The sequence below is a fragment of the Canis lupus genome, chromosome 8 (assembly GCF_048164855.1).
Source record: "Canis lupus baileyi chromosome 8, mCanLup2.hap1, whole genome shotgun sequence".
NCBI lineage: Eukaryota > Metazoa > Chordata > Mammalia > Carnivora > Canidae > Canis > Canis lupus.
Window position 1 is genome coordinate 60456854 of NC_132845.1, and position 19163 is coordinate 60476016.

Below are 19163 nucleotides of genomic sequence, written 5' to 3' on the forward strand. Positions count from 1 at the left end.
GGGAGCCCAATGCGGACCCAATCCCTGATCCCGGGATCATGACCTAAGCCGAAGGCAGGCACTCAACCTCTGAGCCACCAGGCCTCCTGATACTGTTCAATTCTTACCTTAGAAATCACCAGACCAAGTTGTCAAATGGAGAAACTAATTCCCAGAGAAGAGCAACGAGTTATTCAAGATCAAGATCATTAAGTTATTCAGGACTGGGAGTCCAAGTTCCTAAAGCCCTTCCACTGCCCTCCCCCCCGCCCCTTGAGACAGAGTATGAGACACAGACAGACAGAAAGAAGGAAAGGGAGGCAGGGAGGCAGGGAGGCTGACATTGAAGACCCAAGAGTGGGGAAACCTTTCATGATCTCCAGGAGACCCCAAGGAGCAGGGCTTGGCCTCTGGAAAAACCCTCCAACCCTTCATTTCTCCTGTAGGTTGATCAGAGCAGCACACCATTTTCACTCCTTTGTTCCCTACCCCAGGCGAGCTGGGTTCTGAAGGGGACAGAAGGGAAGGGAAGGATCAAAGCCCTTCTAATAGAATCAGACAGCAGTTTATACTTTCCAACCTCATAATCAATGGACTTTAGAGCAGGGAAAGATGATCTAAAGATGATCTCTCCATCTTGCTATGCCATCTATCCTACAGATGGGATACTGAGGCCCAGAGACAAAGACATGACTTTCCAGAAATCCATAGCAACTCAATCACAGAGTTGATCACAATACAGATTTCCTTACCAGGACATACTAGAGAGGGGCCAGTCTTTCTTTTGCTTGAACCTTCATGTAAGTTCTCTGGAAAGAGTCCTGGGATCCAGGAGACCTGATTTTTATTCTGGCTATGCTGAGACTCACTGAGTGGCCTTGGAGACTGCTCTCACATAATGTAAGTTTCACAAGTGAAAGGTTTTTGTCAGTTAGGCCTTGATTTATCTCCGACCCCTACAACAGTCTCTGGCCCATAATAAGTGCCCAATAAATGGATATCCATTGAATGAATGACCATCTAGTGGGCTAGGGCAGTGTCACCGTGAGAGGCTGAAGCCCAAAAGGCAAGCTTTATCTTCAGATACATGAAAGGTTAAAGTTCTGTCCACAGATATTTATTGAGGGCCCATATGTGATAGGTACTGAAATAGGCCCTGGGGATTCAGGTAAGAACAAGACTGCAGCGCCCTGACCTCAAGAGCCCACGGTCCACTATAATGGGGAATGTGTGCAGATTTTTTTGCGGGCTTCAGAGGGTAGACCCAGATGCTAGGGAGGGAGGGAGTTAGATGTTAAGTGGCAGACTCCTCAATGTAATACAGACACTTTTCTCAGCTTTAGTTGCCCTGAAATGGTCTTATGCTCGGAAGGTGGTGAGTGCGGCGGAACTGCAGTGTTCATGCAGGGCGCCAGCCGCCCACCTGTCAGAGGCTGCGCCAGGAGGATGCGGGAGGAGAGATTTCTGCCTTGGGTGAGGTCACTTTCCACCCCCAGATTCTCTGCCTACAAAACCCTGCAATTCTCTGACGCTGGATCTTATTATTTTCTGAATCTCAAGGTCCCATGATGCTGACAGCCCCGAATTCTAAGTTCTCCGTCTGCCCACGTCCCTGGACCCAAAAGAAAATGAAGCCGAATTCAGCGAGGGTCCTACCACCCACTGCCTCAAACGGTCTCTGGGGGTAGTCAGCAGCCCCCGCCCCGCCTCGCGAGGGCTGGAGGGGCGTAGCTTGGGCGCCAGGGTCCCGGAGACGTCGTGGGGAGAAAGGTGCTCCAGAGACGGAGTTGACAGCGCCGGGGCACGTGACAATCAAAGTGTCACGTTCCGAGGTCCGCGAGGGTGGGACCGGGCTGGTCATGTGACGTGGGGGGGGCACCATGGGGTGATGTGAGATGCAGGGCCTCTGAGATTACGTATCAATGACGCACTCCCACCCGGTCTGGCAACTAGATTTCCGTTGGTAGATGCGACAGTTCCGGCGAAGGGGGCGGGTTCTCACGTCCTGGCAGCTTTGCTTCCGTTCGGGGCGCCGCAGCTTCCGACCTCAGGCTCCCTCCGGCGAGGAAGAGACGCGACCCCGTGCGCATGCCCCGATCATCCCAGAGGGGCGGGGCCGAGGCTACGGGGACGGGAGGGGGGGAAGAAAAGGGAATTCCAACCTGTGGAATCTTGGGGGGTCCCCGGGGTCGGCTGCTTCCCACTGACTGTGGATGGTGCCCGGGACGGAGCCTCTGGTGGCTCGTGGGGGGGCCCGGGGGTCCGCAGGGTGAGGGCGGAGGGAAGTGTCAGTGTCAGAGTGTGAGTGGGGTACGGGAGTTCCAAACTTAGTCTCGAGGCCCTCGGGGCTCCGGCGCCGGGAAGAGGGAGCTCGGGCCGCCATGCGCGACCGGACCCACGAACTGAGACAGGTGAGAGGGGGCTGCAGGGCTGGGGGTGGGCGGACGGGCTGGGGTCTGGCTGGCATACAGGACTCCCGGTCTTCGGGACAGGGAGGGGTGGCTGAGGGCTAGGAAGGAAAGACCCGGAAGTCTGTGAGTCCTGCGGGGAGAGAGCAACCGCAGGGAAGTGATGCCAGTGACCACCCCGGCCGTGGCAGGGGGATGACAGTTCGGACGATGAGGACAAGGAGCGGGTCGCGCTGGTGGTACACCCGGGCACGGCACGGCTGGGGAGCCCGGACGAGGAGTTCTTCCAAAAGGTAAGAGGCTGGGGTCTCCGCCTGTCTTCATGAGGGGGCTGGATGATCCGAGGAGCAGCGCGGTCCGGAGTATCCCCCATCTCCCTCAGCCCTCTCGGTCACCTTCCCCAGGTCCGGACAATTCGACAGACTATTGTCAAGCTGGAGAATAAAGTCCGGGAGTTGGAGAAGCAGCAGGTCACCATCCTGGCCACGCCCCTTCCCGAGGAGAGTGAGTGAAACCCCAAGTGCAAACGCATGCTCAGCCAGAGGGATTGTGGGGATTGTAGTTCCGTGCAGGTGGTGGCCAGGCAGGTTGGTTTGAGGTAGGAGCCGCTGTCTGGGAGTCATGGCTTTCTCTTCTTCAGGTATGAAGCAGGACCTGCAGAACCTGCGTGAGGAGATCAAACAGCTGGGGAGGGAGATCCGAGCACAGCTGAAGGGTGAGCCCCTAGGACCTCAGACAGACCCTTCCCTGTGGTCCTGCCCAGCTCCTGGTATATCTGGGGACTGTGTGGCTCAGTATTGCAAAGAAAAATACACTTGAGCTACCGTCAGAGGCTCATAATTAGTCATTTATGATAAAATATAATTCCCAAAATAATTCTGTGGAGATAAGCACCTCTCTATTGTATGGATGGGGTATGGCCCTGGCCCTGTGTCCTGGTTCCCACATGATTTTCTGAAGCCACACAGATCAAATCTCCTTCCCCACCAATCCCCTTGTGTCTTCCCACAGCCATAGAGCCCCAGAATGAAGAAGCTGATGAGAATTATAACTCAGTCAACACGAGGATGAGAAAAACCCAGGTGGGTTTATTATTCCCAGAACTAAGACATTTTGCAGGGTTTCATAGACCATTAGGTGGCAAAAGTAAGGGGAAAGGGCCCTTAGAGATCATCAAGTCCAACCTAATGATTTTCAAGTGGGGAAACTGAGGCTGAGAGAAAAAAAATCTCACCCAAAGTCTCCTGACTCCCAATCCACCTAACATCCTGTCGCCTTCTCCATTCATGAGAAGTTGCTGAATCCCCAGATGTGATCTGGGCTTGGTTGTGGAAGGCATGCTTTCTAGAAACCAACATGGTGAGTCAAGCTTGACTAGATGACAAAGACATTACTCAGGTAGGGTGTGGTAGCTAATAACCCCGCCCAGGGAAGAAGAGGGAAAGGTCATAAATGACAGGGAGCTTTCCTGCCCATATGACAGGGTCATCCTCTGCCCCATGGGCAGAATTCAAGAAATCAAGAAGAGGAACTTCCCTGGAGGGAGAAGGTCACTGAATCAACATCTTAGTGAGGACATTTGAGGCGATCTAACTGCCCTTGTCTGGGTGCCCAGGGAGGAGTAATTTGGAGTTCCTGGAGGTCAGAGTTGGTGTAGGTGGGCCCAGAAAGTACCCTGGATTGAAGATAGGGCAGTTTGGGTATCTTACAATGATGTGGTGAAGGCAGGAGAGCAAATATGTCTCTAAGGAAGGAACTCCAAGGAATGAGCACATTGAAGGAAGCAAGAGAATGGACAAGATAAGAGGATGTTTCAGGGGGAAACTGTGGTAGTCATTGGTGTGAGAGGCTGAGGGTCCAGCCGGACCTGTAAGAGCTGGGCAATGGGCTGACCTCCAGGCATACCTTTAGTCTAAGCTGCAAGGCTGGTGTTCAGCAAGCATTCAAAGGTATTTATTGAGTGCCTACTGTGTGCTAGGCCCTTTTCTAGCTGTTTAGGATGCAGCAGTGAACCAAAGAGCCCAATCTTCATGGAACTTATGTTCTGGTGGGGCGAGACACACACCATAATAAATATGCCCACTATTTTAGAACGTAGGGTTTTTTTTAATTTATTTATTCATAAGAGACAGAGAGAGAAAGGCAGAAACACAGGCAGAGGGAGAAGCAGGCTCCATGCAGGGAGCCCAACATGGGACTCGATCCCAGGTCCCCAGGATCACACCCTGGGCCAAAGGCGGCGCCAAACCACTGAGCCACCCGGGCTGCCCAGACGGTAGTTAAGTATTAAGGGAAAAACTGAGGAGAAGAGGATTGAGAGTGACGGGAGAAGGCAGGTTGCAGTTTTAATAAGGTAGAGAAAACTTCATTCAGAAGGTGACATTGGAATAAAGATTTAAAGGCCTCTGTGAATAAATAAATAAATAAATAAATAAATAAATGAATGAATGAATGAATGTATGTATGTCTCTGTGAGGCATGAGTATTCTAGGCCCAAAGAGCAGTGAATGCCAAAGCCTGAAGTAGGGGTGGCTTTGGTGGGGGGAGGAAGGAGTCCACTGTGGTCAGAGGGTGCGAGTGAGGCAACAGCTGGAGGACATAAAGTCAGAGGGGAAATGGGGAAGGGAAGGTCCAATAGGGCCTTATAAGCCCTAGTAAAGGCTTTGGCTTTGACCTTGAGAGAATGGTGGTCAAGGCAGCAGGCTCCTAGAACAGCTTATGCTGTTTGCTCCCTATACTTATGGGGATGTTAAGGCCAAATCCTTCCGGGGTGCCCAGCCTATATTTTCTATCATCAGCATGGGGTCCTGTCCCAGCAATTCGTGGAGCTCATCAACAAGTGCAACTTGATGCAGTCCGAGTACCGGGAGAAGAATGTGGAGCGGATTCGGAGGCAGCTGAAGATCAGTGAGTTGTGGTGTCTGGCCTACAGGGTCAGGTAACCTGACCCAGCTCTGAGCCTGACCTTTTCCTTCACAGCAAATGCTGGAATGGTGTCTGATGAGGAGCTGGAGCAGATGCTGGACAGTGGGCAAAGCGAGGTGTTTGTATCCAATGTGAGTGGTCATGGCTAGCCTCCCTCTTCTGGGACTCTCATCTTCGCTGAGGCCTGGTCCCCTTTGATTGAGGGAATACAGAGGCCTGGAAGGGAATGACTTAGCATGCCTAGGGTCGCTCATCAAGGTCCTGGCCCCAGTTCTAAGCCTGAGGGCTGCCTGAAAGCTCAACAGGAACTTCTGATCTGCTGCTGGATTCCCTGTGACCTTTCTGGCCATTCCTATCTGCTCCCCAGATCCTGAAGGACACGCAGGTGACTCGACAGGCCCTAAATGAGATCTCAGCCCGGCACAGTGAGATACAGCAGCTTGAACGCAGCATCCGTGAACTTCATGAGATTTTCACTTTCCTGGCTACAGAAGTGGAGATGCAGGTGGGCAAGACAGCTGGCTGGGCTTGATGTGAGACCGTGTTCAGTCAGAAACCCCACTGTGTCTGTCAGTCCATCTCCACTCTCTAGCCTCTCTCCCCGAGGCTTTCATCCCCCTCCAGGCTGGGCCATGCCCCCAGGCTGGCCCTCACTCCCATCTGTAGCTGAGCCCCAGAATTGCTTCCACCTCCACATTACACAGATGGCCACTCCTCTACACTCACCATCTTACCCTGTCTCCCAGTTGAGCTACCCAGGATGTAGCCCAACTCTGGCTCCTCCTCCACCAATAGAATCCACCCTTATACCTCTAAGAGTTCTACTCAAAGATGCTCCTTAGGGGGCATGCCTCCACAGATCTGAATGAGGTTGGGGTGGGAGGTGGTGTTCTTCTGCTGCCCCCGTTGTGTGAGGTGAGGTAAGCTGCCGGCCTCTAGTGCTGCAGCCAATGCCCTTGTGCAGCTGGGATTCATGGGGAAGGCATTTCATTCAGTAGGAGTACCAGGACCTGAAGGCTGGCAGTGCCATGAGGAGGCAGGGTTGGGGAGGGCTTCACAGCTGTTGAGAGGCAAGCCTAGAAGAATGAGCAAATTCAGACAGATTTACAAAGAGACAGAAGTTCACCCTCTGTGACAAGGTATGAGCTTCTTAAGGCGCTTGGCTCCAAGCCACCACTGCAAATGAAGGTTGTAGGGGGTAAGGGAGCAGGGCAGAAGGGACTACATAATAAAAGGGATCCTGGAAGCCACCCTCAGGAGTGTGCACTTTGGTCAGATGTGGTCCTACCCCCACACCTTTGTTAGTGCTGCATTTCCTGCCAGAAAATGTCCTTTAGGCAGCTAGTGTGAGCAAGCAGAGGAGCTGATGGGCTCTCCACCCCCAGTCATCCCTACCTGCCTGAACTGTCCCCCTCCTCTGAGCAGGGGGAGATGATCAACCGGATTGAGAAGAACATCCTGAGCTCAGCAGACTATGTGGAACGCGGGCAGGAACATGTCAAGATTGCCCTGGAGAACCAGAAGAAGGCTCGGAAGGTGAGCCTTGACACCCCTTCCCTCCCCTCTAGTCTGAGGCCCTGGTTGCCTTCCCTCCCCTTCTGAGTTTGTTTCCCTGAACTCTCCCACAGAAGAAAGTCTTGATCGCCATTTGTGTGTCTGTCACTGTCGTCATTCTGGCAGTCATCATTGGTATCGCCACATTGGTTTGAGAGCATTGCACATTCTTGGTGAGCTATTGTGGGCCTGCCCCCTGGCCTGCCTCGTCCTGGGCCCCTGCCTTTCCTCCTCCCCTCAGACCCTCTTCTCCCTCCTTCCCTTACAGGCTCTAAGAACACCGGGGACCCGGGTCCGCCTTCTCTCCCAGCAGCTGAGGGGGGAGGGCAGGACAGAGCCTCCAACTGGACCCCCTTCCTCACACTGGCCCTGTGCAGAGGGGCAGACAGTTCTTCTGGGGTTGGCAGCCACTCATTCATGGGGGCTTCTCCACTCAGGCCACAATGCCTGGGGGAAGGCCTGCAGCGTCCTGTTTGGCTGGGACACATGGTTTTGTAAGAAAGTAAAAAAAGACAAACAGAAAAATGAGCTTGGAGACTGCCCCGTGCATGTATGTTCCTAGAAGAGCTGGCCCAGGGCCTCTACGTAGGCGGCCTCCTCTTTCCGTGGCCATCTTTGGGGCCAGGCCCATCCGAGGAAGACTCAGATCAGACTGTTCAGGTGCTGTGACCACAGCAGGCTAGCACTGCCCTTCTACTCTCCCTTAGGAACAGGTGGGCAGGGAGGGGCTAACACCCACATCTGGCTCAGTATTGTCCTTGGGGAAGGATTACTGTGAGTACCTAACCCCAAAGCAGTGAAGCTGGGCCTGGTAGGCTGGGACATAGGTGAGGTGTGTGTGGGCATCCATCGGCCTTCCTGAGGCCACGAGGCACCGTTGAGTAATGGAGGCTGTTACTCCAGATACAGTGAACAGGGAAAGTCCTGTCTCAGAAAGGGTGACATTTCAGTGGGCTGTTAAATGAGGAGGAGCCAGTTATGAGAAGAAGCAGGGGGAGAGGCTGCAGGGCAGAGCCCAGAAAAAGGCATAGCCTTTGACATAAGAGTTTAGCTTAAAGCACTGGGGACTCCGGATCAACACACCTGGCTTCTAGGGAGTTAGGTGGCTGAAGCAGTAGAGGTGACAGAGGAGCCTGACCCTTGGTTTCTAAGAGCTCTGGGCCCCAACTCTAAATTTCTAAGAGTTCCGAGTCCAGAAGCCTAGCTTCCAGAGCTGGGTGTGGCACCTGTCGCCAGACACCTGGTTTCAAGGGGTAAGCTAGCTCCTGGCTCCGAAGCTTGGTTGGAGTGGAGCAGCGCCTGACCCCAATCAAGTCCTGGAGGCCGGGTTCCAGCTGCCACAGCCCATCCCGCTTTCGATCCCACAGGCCCCTGCTGCTGCTGTCGTCGCTGCTACTCCAAGCTGCCCTTGCCTGGGCCGTCGGGCCAAAGTACCACACATGTGGGTGCTGGGTGACGCGAATCATAGAAGGGGTGGACGCGATGCCCTGGGTGCAGTCTCGGACCCAGCCCCTGGACCTGCGGGGGGGAGGGCAGGAGCCAGAGGACGGGATTAGGCTCCAGAGACCCCTGCCTGCTTTGCCTCCACCCACCTGGGCGTCCTCCTGCAGCGCCTCCCAGTGGGCTTAGAGCGACCCTCGCCTGGCAGTTGCAAGGCGCCTGCGCCAGGTCCGAGGGTCCGCTTTGCCCCGCGTGTAGGGGGCGTGGCCTGGCCGCAAGTGGAACACGATTGGGCGCGCTAGTAAACGCCGCCTCTGAGGAGCAGCGGGATTGGTCCCTAGGACGTCCAGGGACCTCCTGGGGGAGTGAGGAGTGGCTATTCAGCCGCAAGCCTCCCTGAACTGACGTGGGAGGAGCCTCGGCGAGTCCTCAGTCGCACCCACAAGTGATTGGATCGCAGGGCGAGGCACGACCAAACCTCTAGAGGCGGAGGCGGCCCTGGCTTGTGAGAGTCTGGCGGGGGTAGGTGAGTCAGGGACTTCACCGGAGAAGGCGTGGCTGGGTCCCCCTCCCTAGCCGCCGAGCTTGGCAGCTGGGAGGGTACCCACGCCTTCGTCACGGGCGTGGGTACCCTGGGATCCTGTGTACAGATGAAGCCCTAGATACCTACAGGAAAGAGCTCCTCATTCTCCCCAGTGTGCAAACACAATCTGGATGTGCGCTCGAGGGGAAAACTGCTGGGCGGCACAGATCCTGCCCCCGTAAAACATTGATTTGAGTACGGGGCTTCTGGGCTTCCCTGAATCTCCAGCTCTCCCCCCTGCGGCCTGCATCTTCGGCGGAATCCTGTCCTGTAGGTCGCCTTTGTCCACCCCTCACCTTTCTGCCTTCAGAGGAAAACTGCCCCACCCGTGGCACCTACTGGGATCTGATAGAGACTATCAGATGTGTCAGTGTGCGTTATGTGACTTCAGATTGGCTTTGCGGGACGGCGCCACCCCTGAAAGCCTGCTTACCTGTCCGCCTTACCCAGGAAGCCGTGTGGAACCTCCTGACAGGAGTATCTAGATGGCCGAGTGAGGCTTCAGATGCCGGGCCCAGTAATTTGAACTTTTCCTGTGGGCTAGGGGACATATGCAAGGTTTTTGAACAGGTGAGTGGCAAGTTTGGGGCAGACCTAGAGGTCAGGTGGACTCATGCATTGGAGTTTTCACAGGTTCCCTTGTATATACCCTTTCGCTGGGGAAAACTGAACTGAATGAGGAGTTATAGGCAGGTTTTGCACTGAAATCCTGTCTTTGCTGTCAGCCCAACTTTCAGGGAACAGGGTCTTGGTTGGGTGTGGCTTTTCCGAATCCATCTTGCATCATAACTTTTCAGCTGTAGCTCCCCCCAGTTATTGCCTCATTCATTCAACATTTTGTGGTTCAAATTACCAGGAAAAGGAACATGGTTGTCTGAGTCAGGCTACTTTGACCAGCCTATAAATTGTCTAATTCAAGTCAAGACTTTAACTTTGATCATGATGTATGTAAAGTGTTTACATGGTACAAAACACTGCAGCAGAGTGTGTATAAAGGAGGAGTAGACGAGCATTTCTCGTGCAGCCCTGTGATACCCTGTATTGTTCCAAATTTATACTGTCCTTCCTACTGGACCACTCACTATAGGATAATACACATTCATGCCTCACTTACAGTAGGCTTGGCTATATGATTTGCTTTGGCCAGTGAGATATGAGTAAAGATGTAAAGTATCACTTCCAGATAGAAGCTTTAAGCATCAGTGAGTAGTCTGGTAGCTTGCCTTTTCTTTTCCCACTTGCTGCGAACTGCTGATATTTGGAGACTAGTTGTTGCCACATCAGAATAAGTTAAAACCAACTGTCCCAGAACTAGTACCCAGAAGTGGGGTGCTGCCACACTAAAAATTAACCTGAATTAAGTGGCATTGGCTTTGGAGCTGGATGACGGCTGATGAGGAAACCATCAGTGGAAATTGGAAAGATGGTGTTGTGTGTTAGGCAGTGGTGAAGCATTTGGTTAAACTGTAAGCCAGAAATAAGTAAGAATTGTAAATAATGTACAAATGAGCTTGGGGCTTTAGGGGGAAATTTTTTTAAAGATTTTATTTATTTATTCATGAGAGACACACACACACAGAGGCAGAGACAAAGGCAGAGGGAGAAGGAGGCTTTATGCAGGGAGCCCAATGAGGGACTTGATCCTGGGACCCCAGGATCATGCCCTTAGCCAAAGGCAGATGCTTAACCACTGAAACACCCAGGTGTCCCTAGGGGGAACATTTTTTGAGAAAGAATATTAGTAGCATGACTTGATTGCTTTGGGGGTACATTTGACAAGCTACTGTAAGAAAGAGATGACTCCGAAAATCATTGGCCAGTTTTTAAGCAGAAATGGAAGATATCATAGAAATTCCAGGCAGGTGATCTACATTTTTAACCATACAATTGACAAGGCCATTAAACCACAAAGTTTGAGTAAAACTCATCTTTGTAGCACGGGCCTTATCAAGTGTATGGCTCTCATGCCTTTTGTAGAAACCTCTGAATTGGTCAAAGTGGTTTTCCTTAAAGCCTTTCATTTAGTCAGGATGATTCAGAAAAGAGAGATTAGGAGTACAACTCTCCCAAAGGAGCTGGTAGGCTCCATTTGCTTACAATTAAGTCTAAAGAGAGAGGCATATCTGAAAAGAATTGTGGTTTGGCAGTTAGCCCATAGAACTGACTGGAATCAAAGAGATAAGAAGCTTCTTTCCCTCTTCACAAAAAGCCACCAGCTTGGATTTTTAAAAGACCATGAGTGTTCAAGACTTTGAAGGCTCCTAAATTTCTATGAGCATGAAAGAAACAGCTGCTTTGCTTCAGAAGGGCATAACCTCTGGTGTTTTCTCAAATGTGGCCAAGGAGGATAAATGGGAAAGGATGAGCTACTCTGTGGAACTAGAGAACCAGTCTCAGGAAGCACTCCTAGTCCCGGGTAAAGGTGGGGGGCCTTTGCAACGTCTGCCCAGGAGGATGTTGCCATTACTATGGACCAGTAAGTGCTGTGTGTCTTCCATTCTTCCTTCTAAATGGGGATGTTTACTGCTATTATCCTGTCCCTGTTCCACTTCATGTATTGGATGTGTATGAGGAGGTGGGGCAGAGATAAGTTGTGATGATGTTGATGATGATGGTGATGATTTTGGTTCATAGGTCTCTGGATCAAGAGAAGCCACCTCTGGACCTGATACAGAGACTATTAGTGGTCCTGGACTTGAGCCTGATGCCATGATTAAATGGGTCATTTGAGTGGTCTCCCTTGGGAAGGATATGTATTTATTTTGCATGTGGAAGAAACACTAAGGTTGTATTTGTGACAAAGATGGCAGACTAGGAAGATTTCACAATTGTTCAAAAATCCTCATTCATTAACCCTCTCTGTGGGGCACCTCATGCAAAAAGATTATATATCCCTAGTCCACCAACATCAGCTTTGGGCATGTGGCTTGCTTTAGGCAATGGAACTCGAGTAGGAGTAACATGTACCACTTCCAAGAAGAAGCTTTAAGAGCGATCGTGGGGCCTAACACCTTTCTTCTCTTCTTTGTCTTGAGATTGAGAATTCCAGATTGAGGCTGTTCCTTTAGATTCTAGAATGAAGATGATGTAGAAAAGACCCATAGCTGTTCCATTGAGGATGTTGTGAACCAAGTGAAATCTGAAACCAGCCCCTGTATGCAGAGGGCAGGGAGAGATTGAAAAAAGAGACAGGCCCCTGCAGATTGGTAGGTGGCAGGGTTAAGAAGCAAGGGGACTCACATATAACGCTTGTCTTGGGCAACTACCAGATGAGTAGATCTCTGCACCTCCCACCATATCTCCCATATCTCTTATTTTCTTTTTGTATCTCCCATCAATATTAAAAATTTATATAGAAGCCTCAGGGTGCCTGGCTGGTTTGGTCAGTAGAGCACATCAGGGTCATGAGTTCCAGCCCCACATTAGGCATGCAACCTACTTTTAAAAAATGTTTTTAGGGATGCCTGGGTGGCTCAGCAGTTGAGTGTCCGTCTTCAGCTCAGGGCCTGATCCTGGGGTCGGGGAATGGAGTCCTGCATCAGGCTCTCTGCAAGGAACCTGCTTCTCTCTCTGTCTATATCTCTGCCTCTCTCTCTGTGTCTCTCATAAATAAATGAAATCTTAAAAAAAAATTTTTTTATATAGGCCTTAACTGAGTTCACGTATACCATCCTAATGGTCTCAACAACCCATTGCTCTCTCAAGGCTGCATCCTTGGGGCAGCCTCTGGGGGCAGGGAAGGCAAGCCTTGTGTATATCCCAGGGATGGGGGAGGGGTATGAGGAGCCTTTGATTATGAGGGTGCCACTCATAGATCCACTGGTGGTCACATCCTCTTGATGACCTCCCCCAACAGAGGACATGGAATATGAGTGAGAAAAACACATTTGTTGTGAGCCACTGAAATTTTGAGATGGTTATTACTACAGCATAATTGATCCTAGCCGACTAATAAAGCTCCCTCCATGTTGTAGAGATTCTGTATTCAGTTTTCCTTTCCTATCATCAGGACAGTTGGCATACCCTTAGAGCTGTGGTGGCACTCTGAGGTCTGAGGCTTGCCCCTTGTTTGGAGGTACTTACCCTCAGGTCCAGTGAGCCTTCTTGATTCTATTTTTTTTTTTTTTTTAAGATTTTATTTATTTATTTGAGAGAGACAAAGAACATGACCAGGGGGAGGAGCAAAGGGAAAGGGACAAGCAGATTCCTCCCTGAGCAGGGAGCTGGATGCAGGGCTCGATCCCAGGACCTTGAGATCATGACCTGAGTAGAAGGCAGACACTTAACCTACTCAGCCACCCAGGTGCCTGAGCCTTCTTGATTCTTACTGGTTGTTGGCAACTTGTGGTAGCTGTTTACATGGACTAGAAAAACATCCGGGGGGATGGGGTCCCAGACCTTCTAACATCAACTTGGTGCCTAGTAAATGCCAGTCTCACATATATCCTAAGACCACAATGGCATTATTACAAAGGACTTGTCCTAAAGGAAAAAAAAAAAAAAAGAAAGTAAAACTCAAACTTGCCTTAAATGCATGGATGTCTGCCCTTCCAAGAGGCCCCAATATCATGGATAGTAAATGGAAATTCTGTTTTTGTGTATGGGTAGATCTACATGAAACAGAGATCCAAGCTAACCATGGCTTAAACAAGGTAAGAGTTTTATTTATCTCTTACATAAAAGTCCAAAGTAGTATGGTGGGTTTTTGCATGAAGTCATCAGGACCCATGAATAATAAAATAATACTAATAATAATACTTGTATTTCTCTCGTTGCTATTTGATATGGCCCTCACTCACATGGTCTAAGATGGTCCACCACCACTTCCACAGCTTAGCCCTTGTAAAGCAGAAAAGTGAAGGGCATGGCTTGTCCTTTACCCTAAATTGCAGAAGTTGTACCCAGAATTTCTGCTGTAATCCTATTGGCCAGAATGTAGTCACATGGCCAAGAAATAGAATCTTCACCCTGGGCAAGCTTTTTGTCCAGATAAAAGTTCTAGGGGAACAGGGGAACTATTCCCAGGAAACAATCTAACTGTGGAAGAATGAATATTGGGGGGCCACCAGCAGTTACAGCCATACACCATTGGTGTTAGCCCATCCCAGTTGTAGGAGTTTCCTATTACTGCTGTTACAAATTACCATCAACATAGTGGCTTAAAACAACATACATTTATTCTTTTATATTCCCGAGATCAGAAATCCAAAATTAGTTTAACTGGACTAAAGTCAAGGAGTTAGCAGGGCTGGCTCCTTCTGGAGGAAACATTTGCTTGCATTTTTCAGCTTCTGTTGGATGCTGTATCCCTTGACTAGTGGTCTCATCCTCCATTTCAAAGAACGTTATTCCATCCTCAGCTTCCATTGTCGCATCACCTTCTGCTCTGATTCTGACCTTCCTGTCTCCCTCTTATTTTTTTTTTAAGATTTTATTTACTTATTCATGAGAGACACAGAGAGAGAGGCAGAGGGAAAAGCACACGCCCTGTGGGGACCCCGATGCGCAACTCTATCCCCAGGGCCCCGGATCACGACCTGAGCCAAAGGCAGACGCTCAACCACTGAGTCACCCAGGTACGCCCCCTGTCTCCCTCTTATAAGGATGCTTGTGATTACTTTGAGCCCACCCAGATACTCCAGGATAACTTCCCATTTTACAATGCTTAATTACATCTGCAAAGTCCCTTTTGTCACATAAAATGATATTCTCAGGTTCCAGGGATTAGGATGTGGACATGTTTAGGAGGTCATTGTTAGCCTACCGTACTGCCTCATTCTACATTTAAGTCATTCATTCACTTATTCATAAAAGGTTTATTGAGCAAGAGTTATGTACTTGGTATTATGGAAAGTGCTGGAGAATCAAAGGTGAAAATACAGACAAGGTCTCTGCCTCTCATGGAGTTTATATTTTGGAAGGACAAAGAAATAACTAAGAGAGACACCTGGGTGGCTCAGTGGTTGAGCGTCTGCCTTTGGCTCAGAGTGTGATCCTGGAGTCCTGGGATCAAGTCCTACATCAGGCTCTCCACAGGGAGCCTGCTTCTCCCTCTGCCTATGTCTCTGCCTCTCTCTGTGTCTCTCATGAATAAATAGATAAATAAAATCTTTGAAAAAAGGAAAGAAAGCACTAAGGTATCAAAACCATGACATGTGTTATTAAAAATTAAGCAGCATGCTATGACAAAAAATGACAAGGAGTTGGAGATGTCTGTGCTAATAGGTAGTCAGAAATGGTTTCTTAGAGAATGTGACTAATCCAAAGGGCAGACCTGAGAGCTCAGTGCAGAATAGAGCTATGGAGGATTCCTTCTAGGCCTGGAAACGTAAGGGAATTTGCTTAGCTGGATTCTGGAATTGCTTTGGATCAGTGACTCCTTTTTACCTTCCATTTCTCCTAATTTTGAACCAGAATGTCTATATTATCCTATACATGTCCCACCATTGCACATTGGGAGTACATGACTTGTCTCTTTAGTGTCAAAGGTCCACAGACGGCAGGAATAGTGCTCCAGGAAGGATTATACCCAGAGCCCTCATCTGCATTTACTTTTAGGTAATGAAATTTAGAACTTTGGGCTTGATAATATTTGTATGGGATTTTTTTGGACTCTGACTTCATACTGTAATAGGATGAGACTTTTTTTTAAAGATTTTATTTATTCATGAGAGACACAGAGAGAGAGGCAGAGACACACACAGGCAGAGGGAGAAGCAGGCTCCTTACAGGGAGCCCGATGCGGGACTCGATTCCAGACCCCGGGATCATACCCTGAGCCAAAGGCAGATGCTCAATTGCTGAGCCACCCAGGAGTCCCGAGACCTTTTTTTTTAAACTATTTTTTAAAATTTATTATTCGACAGAGAGAGGAGGTAAAGAACACAAGCAGGTGGAGCAGCAGGCAGAGGGAGAGGGAAAAGCAGGCTCCCTGCTGAGCAGGGAGTTGGTTGTGGGGCTCAATCATAGGACGCCGGGATCACAACCTGAGCCGAAGGCAGACACTGAACTGACTGAGCGGCCCAGGTGCCTCTGGAATGAGACTTTTAGGGACTTGGGAGGAAGTGAATGTATTTTGCATGTGGAACAGATACAAAGCTTTGAGGGCTAGAGATTGAACTGTAGTAAGGAGAATAATGGCCTCCAAAGATTCCATGCCCTAATCTCCTGTGAACATATTACCTTAAATGGCAAAAGGGACTCTGCACATGTAATTGAGTTTACTAATTGGTTAAACTTAAGGAGAGCATCCTGAATTATTCAGGTGGACCCAATGTAATTACACGAACTCTTAAAAGCAGAGAAGCTTCTCCAGCTAGCAACAGAAGAGGAAGACAGAAGTCAGAGAAATTCAAAACAGGAGGATTCGATGTGTCATTGCCAGTTTTGAACCACCTCCCCCAAACACACACCAAGTAATGTAGACAGCCTCTAGAAGCTGAGAACACCCTCTGACTGGCAGCCAGCAAAGAAAATGGACCTGAGTTCTATAGACAAATGGAGCTGAGTTCAGTGAATAAGCTGGATAAATCTTGAAGTGGACTCTCTGGGAGAGCCTCCAGATAACAGCCCAGATTGGCCAAGACCTTGATTTTGCCTTTGTGAAACCCTAAGTAGAGGGCCCATCTGAGTCAGCCTACACTACTGACCTTCGGAACTATGAAATAAGCGCCTGTGTGGCTCAGTCAGTTAAGTTTCCGACTCCTGATTTCAGCTCAGGTCATGAGCTCAAGGTCTGGGGATCAAGTCCCACGTTGGGCTCTGCACTCAGCGGGGAGTCTATTTCTCCCTCTGCCCCCCTGCTGGTGCTCTCTCAAGTAAATAAATGAATCTTTTTTATTTTTTAATTTATTATTTATTATTTATTTTAAAGATTTTGTTTATTTATTTGACAGAGAGGTAGAGCCACCAGCAGGGGGAGCTGCAGAGAGGGAGAAGCAGGCTCTCCACTGGGGATGGACCATAGATGGGGGCTCAATCACAGGACTCTGGGATCATGACCTGAGCCAAAGGCAGACACTTAACCGACTGAGCCACCTAGATGCCCTGGGTAATGTTCTTAAAATGCTAAGTTTGTGGTTATTTAATATGTAGGAATAGAAACCTAATACAGTGTGACTGGAGCTGAGACTTGAATGAAGAGAAAGAACATCAGGGATGAGCAAATCTAGCAGTGTGTTCTATCCCCAGGGAAGAGCAAGTGCAAAGGCCCCAAGAATGGGAAGAAACAAACAAATTTGTTTGCTGGAGTCTGCTAAGTAGTAGTAGGTAGGTAGGTCAGAGCAGGGATAGGGGCTGAAAGGAAGGATCCCAGGTGGAAGGATTTCTGTTGAGAGTGGACTATGTGTAGATAATTGAAAACTGGCCTCCAAATTTCCTTGGTTGAATCCAGAATGACTGCCCCACCTACAAAGCTTGATGCCTTCCCCTATTTCCTCCTTGGCTCTGGTCCTGGAGCATTCTCTTGTGAGAAGCCTGTAATTCATCCAGCCATTTGGCCGGGAAGGGGATGATGACCGTAGTCCATAATACAGACTGAGAAGTGATGCTACTGCTCCAGCTGCAGGGCATATGATTTTGCATTCCCAAGATATACTCACTACCTGGGACCATCCTGGTAGATAGCCAGGGAGGCAAATGAAGTTAGGACAGAAGAAAAATGAAGGCCAGAAGTTAGACTGGACATTTTCCATATAATAAAACTGGACAAAGACATCACAAGAAAACTACAGATCAATATTTCTTATAAGAATCCTCAACAAAGGGATCCCTGGGTGGCGCAGCGGTTTAGTGCCTGCCTTTGGCCCAGGGCACGATCCTGGAGACCCGGGATCGAATCCCATGTCAGGCTCCTGAGGCTCCTGGTACATGGAGCCTGCTTCTGCCTCTGCCTATGTCTCTGCCTCTCTCTCTCTCTCTCTCTCTGTGACTATCATAAAAAAAAAAGAATCCTTAACAAAATACTAACAAGGGGATCCCTGGGTGGCGCAGCGGTTTGGCGCCTGCCTTTGGCCCAGGGCGTGATCCTGGAGACCCGGGATCGAATCCCACATCGGGCTCCCGGCGCATGGAGCCTGCTTCTCCCTCTGCCTGTGTCTCTGCCTCTCTCTCTCTCTCTCTGTAACTATCATAAATAAATAAAAAAAATAAAAAAAAAAAACAAAATACTAACAAACCAAATCTATCAATATCTAATAATTATTATACACCATGACCAAGTGGGATTTTTTTCCTCAGGAATGCAAAGTTGGTTTAACATCCAAAAATCAATTAATGTGATTTTTTAAAGTTTTATTTATTTAAATAATCTCTACACCCAATGTAGGGCTTGAACTCATAACTCTTAGATCAAGAGTTGAATGCTCTTCCAACTGAGCCAGCCAGGCACCCTTCAATTAATGTAATTCTGAATATGTTTTTAAAGATTTTATTTATTTATTTATTTATTTATTTATTTATTTATTTATTTATTTATTTATGAGAGAGAGAACATGAACGGAAGGGAGGAACAGAAGGAGAGGGAGAAGCAGACTCTCTACTGAGCAGAGAGTCCTACATGGGGCTCAATCCCAGGACCTCAAGATCATGACCTGAGTCAAAGGCAGACACTTAACTGACTGAGCCGCTCAGGCACCCCTAATTCTGAATATAATAAAGAACAACATTTGACACAATCCAACACTCTTTAATTACAAAAATAAAAAGGCTTAAGAAACTAGGAATAATATGAAACTTCCTTAGCTTTCTAGGTATCAAAGGGCATCTATAAGAAATTCATAGTTATTATCATACTTAAATGATGAAAGACTGGATGTTTCCCCCCTGAGATCAGGGTATCTGTTCCCTTTAACATTGTACTGAAAGTTCTAGCTGGAGCAATTAGGCAAGAAAAAGAAATAAAAGACATCCAGATTGGAAAAGAAGAAGTAGATTACCCAGATGACGTGATCTTGTATATAGAAAACCCTTAGGAATACACATACAAAAACTATTAAAGCTAATAAGCTAGTTTAGCAAGGTTGCAAAATATAAGACTAATGTACAAAAATCTGTTTTACTTCTCATTACTAGCAATGAAACAATCCAAAAATGAAGTAATAATGCCATTTATAATAGAAACAGAGGGAATAAAATACTTAGATATAAATTTAACAAAAGGAGTAAGATTTATATACTGAAAATGACAAACACCCTGTGAAAAGAAATTTAAAATTGAAATAGATTTTTTAAATCTCAAGTTCATGGGTCCTGTGACCCATTAAATGACCCATTTA

General features: G+C 48.6%; 1 protein-coding gene and 1 long non-coding RNA gene across 2 annotated transcripts; both read left to right on the forward strand.

The window, feature by feature from the left end:
* Positions 1-2000: 2000 nt before the first annotated feature.
* Positions 2001-7394, forward strand: STX4 (syntaxin 4). Its single transcript, XM_072836567.1, has 11 exons — positions 2001-2390; positions 2579-2680; positions 2792-2891; positions 3028-3102; positions 3399-3469; positions 5186-5294; positions 5367-5443; positions 5680-5817; positions 6738-6848; positions 6941-7039; positions 7135-7394. The coding sequence occupies exons 1-10, from the start codon at positions 2361-2363 to the stop codon at positions 7019-7021; spliced, it is 894 nt and encodes a 297-aa protein (XP_072692668.1). The 5' UTR covers positions 2001-2360; the 3' UTR covers positions 7022-7039; positions 7135-7394.
* Positions 7395-9328: 1934 nt separating this feature from the next.
* Positions 9329-11624, forward strand: LOC140638736 (uncharacterized). Its single transcript, XR_012035717.1, has 2 exons — positions 9329-9459; positions 11524-11624. It is a non-coding gene; the product is annotated as an uncharacterized lncRNA (long non-coding RNA).
* The last annotated feature ends 7539 nt before the right edge of the window (positions 11625-19163 follow it).

Bases quoted from the DNA above. Each gene is read 5' to 3' on its own strand.
- STX4 (XM_072836567.1), top strand. From the start codon at position 2,361: ATGCGCGACCGGACCCACGAACTGAGACAG. The intron at 3,470-5,185 runs GTGGGTTTATTA...TTCTATCATCAG, and splicing joins CGAGGATGAGAAAAACCCAG to CATGGGGTCCTGTCCCAGCA. The intron at 6,849-6,940 runs GTGAGCCTTGAC...ACTCTCCCACAG, and splicing joins ACCAGAAGAAGGCTCGGAAG to AAGAAAGTCTTGATCGCCAT.